Here is a 5,000-nt window from a genome sequence, read left to right as displayed (position 1 = left end):
TCTCTCCCTGGCTTTCCCATGCTTCTCACTGTCACAGGAAAACACGAGTCAGTCGGATGGCAATCAAATGATGCTGTCTCATCTGGGGTTCACAACCCTGCTTGACAGTCTGCATCAAAATGCTTTTTGGTTTCCTTCTAAAAACCCGTGGAGAGAAGAGGCCTGATTTCTAGACCTCTAGCCCACAGTGGCATTTCAAATTCATTTGAATCTGTTGCTACAGACGTTATCAAGATCGACTCAGTACTTTAAAAAGAGCACGGTCATCATTCTAAACTGGATCCAGACTGCCAAAGCGATTTTGTATTCATTAATTTAGTGTAACTCAGGAACCCAAAGCACTTACGTTCATGGAATTACCCAAAAGTTAGCTACCCTTTAGGATCTTCTAGGTCCCTGCAAAGCCACTGAAGGGTACTTACCGTGGCGTGATAGTTTCTGTACATGGGCATTTTTAGTATTTTTGTCAAGTAATCTTCCAGTTGCTTCTACAATAAAAAAGAAAAAATGGTTTGGATACGGTTGAACATAATCATGTCTGTAGAAAATTTCAGCAGTGACAACGCTGACATCAGGTCTCACTTTAACATCTGTAAGTCATTCCACTATGCTCTATCATTAGGCAGTATGCATGATATCTACTGTTCTCTAAACCTCTTCTTGCTCTTAATATTTAACTTTCGCCGGGCAGTGATGGCGCACGCCTTTAATCCCAGCCCTTGGGAGGGAGAGGCAGGTGGATTTCTGAGTTCAAGGCCAGCCTGGTCTACAGAGTGAGTTCCAGGACAGCCAGGGCTACACAGAGAAACCCTGTCTCGAAAGAACAAAAAACAAACAAACAAAATTTAACTTTCCATATGCTTAGGTCTTTGCGGTTGTTGTTTCTGTCATTGTTGTGACACAATAACTGACGAGAAGGCATTTATTCTGGCCTACAGTTTGAAGAGACACAGTCTACCATGGCGCAAGCATGGGAGCTGCCTGATCCCGGTGCACTCACAGTCCAGGGGCAGCGTGGTGAATGCTGGCGTTCAGCTCACTCATTTTATTCAGCCTACTGAGTGGCACTAACCATGATTAAGGTGGCCCCCCCTCCTCAATAAACCTAACCTAGAGAATGCCTCTCAGGCATATCCAGAGGCGTGTCCCCTAGGCCAAGATGACAGGTAAGTCTTAATGCTGACAAGACCAGAGCTGAGTTTTTAATCCTTCATACTTATCAGAACAAGATTACTTATAATAGGTAAGTTTTGTTTCTTTGTTTAAAACAGGGTTCCATATAGACTAGGCTGGCTTCAACTTTGTTGTGTAGCCAAGGATAGCCTTATACTTCTGATCCCCCAGAGCTGGGATTACAGGCATGTCAAAACACATGGCTATGTTGTACATCGTGGGAACTGAACCCAGGACTTGGGCATTCTAGGCAAGCCCTCTACCAACAGAGCCACACACAACCCTAGCAACTCCAGAACCGGTCACTTTAAATCTCTTCTTTTTAACCCAAACCTGTAATTTTTCAACTCTAACATTTAATTAATTCAAAGATATTCTACAACTTAATTTTTTTTTTCAAGAAGAGAAAGGAAGATTTGTTAAAAGAAAATGAAAAAGACTTCCCAGTAAAATGTATCCTGCCTGGTTCAAAACATGTCGAGGAGTGTGTGTATGTGTGTGTGAGGTATGGGTTACAGGCTTAGCGCAATGAGGCAACACATGTCAATCAACACATGTCAATCACACTCTTTCACTAAATCATGAAGTATTAGTTTCTATCATCATCTACAATTGGACTCAAATACACGCATACAGTCACCCCAACTGAACAGTATCATTTTATGCCGACGCATCTCAAAAAGCATTTAGCATACAGCTCTATAAAGGTTTTATGACAACTCCAAAGGAAAAGTCAGATGTGCTATACACGGTGCACACGTTTCAGATTCTAAGGCAGAACTGATGAAAATGAAAAAATCACTAATATGCTAATATAAATCTCGTTAGCAGCAGTCACTGAAGCAGGGTGGGCAGAAATGCCCCTTGACCTGTCTCCTCTGTCTCCTGTGTTTATCCTCCATCGTACTGATTTCGGACTATAACTGCCCCTTCTAAGAAGCAGGAATATGATTTTACATATATTTAAAATGAGCTATTAGAAATCAAAACAAATAAGTGGAGATGTTTGCTTTTTGGAAGCGGGTCTCGGAACCTCCTAGAATATGCAGAGTCTTCCTTTCCTCTCAAACCCGGGGAAGTCCCACTTGGGAAGATGGCTGTCCCAGCAGGTAGCCACCAACAAGCATTCTGCCACGTCCCTGGCTTGGTAGCCCAGAAGATGTCTAAATGCTGAGCCACCAGGGCAGCCATCAATCAGTGGAGGAAAGGAGAAGCAGACAATAGAGCCAGAGAGAGGGGTCAGTAGGTAAAAGTGCTTCCCACACGAGCCTGAAGACCTGAATTTGATCTTGGGAAGCCATAAAAATATGGAAGGAAAAAACCTGATTCCACAAAGCTGGCTTCTGATCACTACACATACCCACACACACATCCACATCCACACACACACACACACACACACACACCATATCACACACACACATCCACATCCACACACACACACACACACACACACACACATACTCGAGAGAGAGAGAGAGAGAGAGAGAGAGAGAGAGAGAGAGAAATAAGTGCAGTTAAAGTTTTACAAAGCAGCAGAACAAAGACTCACCCTCCTGCCAAAGAACTGTTCTTCCTGGATTGCATTTTCTGATGAACGGGGCAGACTGGGCATCTCTCGGGGTTCTTCTTTGACATTTTGTCTCCTAAATGTGTGTCTAAAATACACACACACACACACAATACAAACAGCAATTAGACTATTCTTTAAGTATCTTACATTATCTTTCATGCCATGGTTTAGTATTGATATTTTAGTATTATATTATTTTATTTTTCTATTATTTAGTATTATTTAAGTACTATATTTGGCACTCGTCGTATACCCTGTCGATGTTTAAACATTCTCATGTAGCCCAGGCTTGCCTCCAACTCACTATGTAGTCAAGACTAGCCTTGAACTCCTGACCCTCTTGTCACCCTCTCTCAAGCGCTAGGGATCACAAGCTTGCGTCAAGGCACACACAGCAGCCGAGGTGGCTTACTTTTAAAAGAGCTACGCAATTGAAACTAGCTACCGAAAATGGAGTCGGTAGCCTGTGAAACAAATAGAATGTGTTTTCTGTCCATGTAGCTGTGTAACTCTCTGTTGGTCCTGCCTTGTTACCTTTTGGTGGGGATGGGGATCCGGATGAAGGCTTTGTACTTGAGCAGCTCCCGGTGAAACTCTTGGAAGTGCTTGAATTTCCTCTTAACCTGCCACGTGAATTCCCCGTGCGTTAACTCGATCGTGTACAGATTGATACTTGGCACCTACGGTGACAGATGTTTAGAAAGAAATGGCTTTAATCTCAGATGGGGAAAGTTCTGAAATTTCCCCACAGCGAACAACAGCTAATGGCTGAGTAATACTAAAGTGCGCTTACGGTCGCTCTGTTTGTTTTGTGTTAGCGTTTATTAACTTGCTTAGAACCTCATACGTTGTGTCGTGATCATGCCCACACCTTGCCCCCCCCCCATTCCTCCTAGACCCACTGTCCACCTCCCCCCTCCCCTCTTCTCCCTTCTTCATTTTGTAAAATAACCTACCCGGTCCAATGTGTGCTGCCCATATAATACTCAAGTGACAGGGCACCCACAGGAGCGTGGTGGATATACTGGGGGGTGGGGGGTGGGGGGTGGGCTACCCACTTAAAGAAAGTTAGCTCTCCCTATCCCAGGAGCCGTTCACGGTAAGAAGCATCTACATCAGGGAGCTGCGACTTGTGAACCATTGTAGGTAACACTTCTTTTATTTTATTTTTTAAAGCAACCAAGGATAGAAGTATTGTTCTAAATGTTCTCATGATACATTACATGAAATAAACTTTGTTATCATACAGACAAACTCCTACAAATCCTTTTCCCTCCATGTATACACATGTCTACACACATTTGCACACTGGAAATGAAGGAAGCAGTTAGGGAGGTCCTGACTGAGAGCCCTGAGAGCACTGAGAGCCCTAGTCATACATGGACAGCAAAGACGCATTGCAGAGAGGCGAGGAGGCAGGAGCAAGGGCCTATGGGACCACCTTCTAAGCCCCTTTTACCTGAGCAAATAGCACAGAACATGATCATCCCTTCTTTAGAAAGAGAGAGAAAGAAAGAGAGAAAGAAAGAGAGAGAGGAAGAAAGAGAGAGATAAAGAAAGAAAGAAAGAAAGAAAGAAAGAAAGAAAGAAAGAAAGAAAATCCAAGGTCTAGCCTTGTCTACACAAACCCCTATGTGAGGTGCCTGGCAGGGTTCAAGGACACAGGGAAGGTTGCTGCAGCGTTTAGTATAGAGTGCATGGCAGGATCGTGACCTTGTCCAGACTAGTGTTAAGCCCTCTTAGACCCAGTGTTTGGATGAGGGCACAGAAACCAAGAGATTCAGCTACCTGTTCAAGACTTCAACGCAAAGACACAAGCTCGGCCCTGCAGTCCAGCCCCACGCAGTATACCTTGCCCTCTAAAAGCTGGCAGGCAAACTAAGAGGCAAAGGGCATCTTAGAGACATGGCTCATCATAGAAGTGTGAGGCCAACGCCGTAGGGAAAGCATACAGCAGAGCGCAAGCAGTGAATACGCCCCACGTGGAGGCAGGGACCTATAATCTCAGCATTCCTGAGGTGGAGTTCAAGGTCAGCCTCAGTTTCATAGCAATAATGTGTCCAAAATGTAAGCGCTAATTGGGGGCTACGTGAGACCATCTCTGAAAAAAACAAAAACGGGAAGGGCAGGGGAGACCGAGACAAAGGGGGAAGGAAAGAAAAGAGTCCAGACACCAGTGTGGACGCCAGGGTGGCGTACACTGAAGTCTGCAACAGGAAAATTGAAACCACGGCTGCCCAGCAGCCTCCAAGAG

The 5,000-nt window shown here is 44.5% G+C and overlaps 1 protein-coding gene across 3 annotated transcripts in view; it reads right to left on the bottom strand.

Moving 5' to 3' along the window:
- Pld1 (phospholipase D1) overlaps positions 1–5,000 on the bottom strand; it is a 208,772-nt gene that overhangs the window by 116,860 nt on the left and 86,912 nt on the right. For all 3 annotated transcript variants that reach the window (XM_031376479.1, XM_031376480.1, XM_031376478.1), the window contains 3 exons: positions 3,281–3,426; positions 2,726–2,831; positions 423–488 (listed from right to left, as the gene is read on the bottom strand). In XM_031376479.1, the coding sequence (XP_031232339.1) occupies positions 423–488; positions 2,726–2,831; positions 3,281–3,426 (318 nt within the window). The remainder of the gene's footprint in view (positions 1–422; positions 489–2,725; positions 2,832–3,280; positions 3,427–5,000) is intronic.

The sequence above is a fragment of the Mastomys coucha genome, unplaced genomic scaffold (assembly GCF_008632895.1).
Source record: "Mastomys coucha isolate ucsf_1 unplaced genomic scaffold, UCSF_Mcou_1 pScaffold17, whole genome shotgun sequence".
NCBI classification, from domain to species: Eukaryota; Metazoa; Chordata; class Mammalia; order Rodentia; family Muridae; genus Mastomys; species Mastomys coucha.
This window is presented reverse-complemented; position numbering and strand designations above follow the sequence as displayed.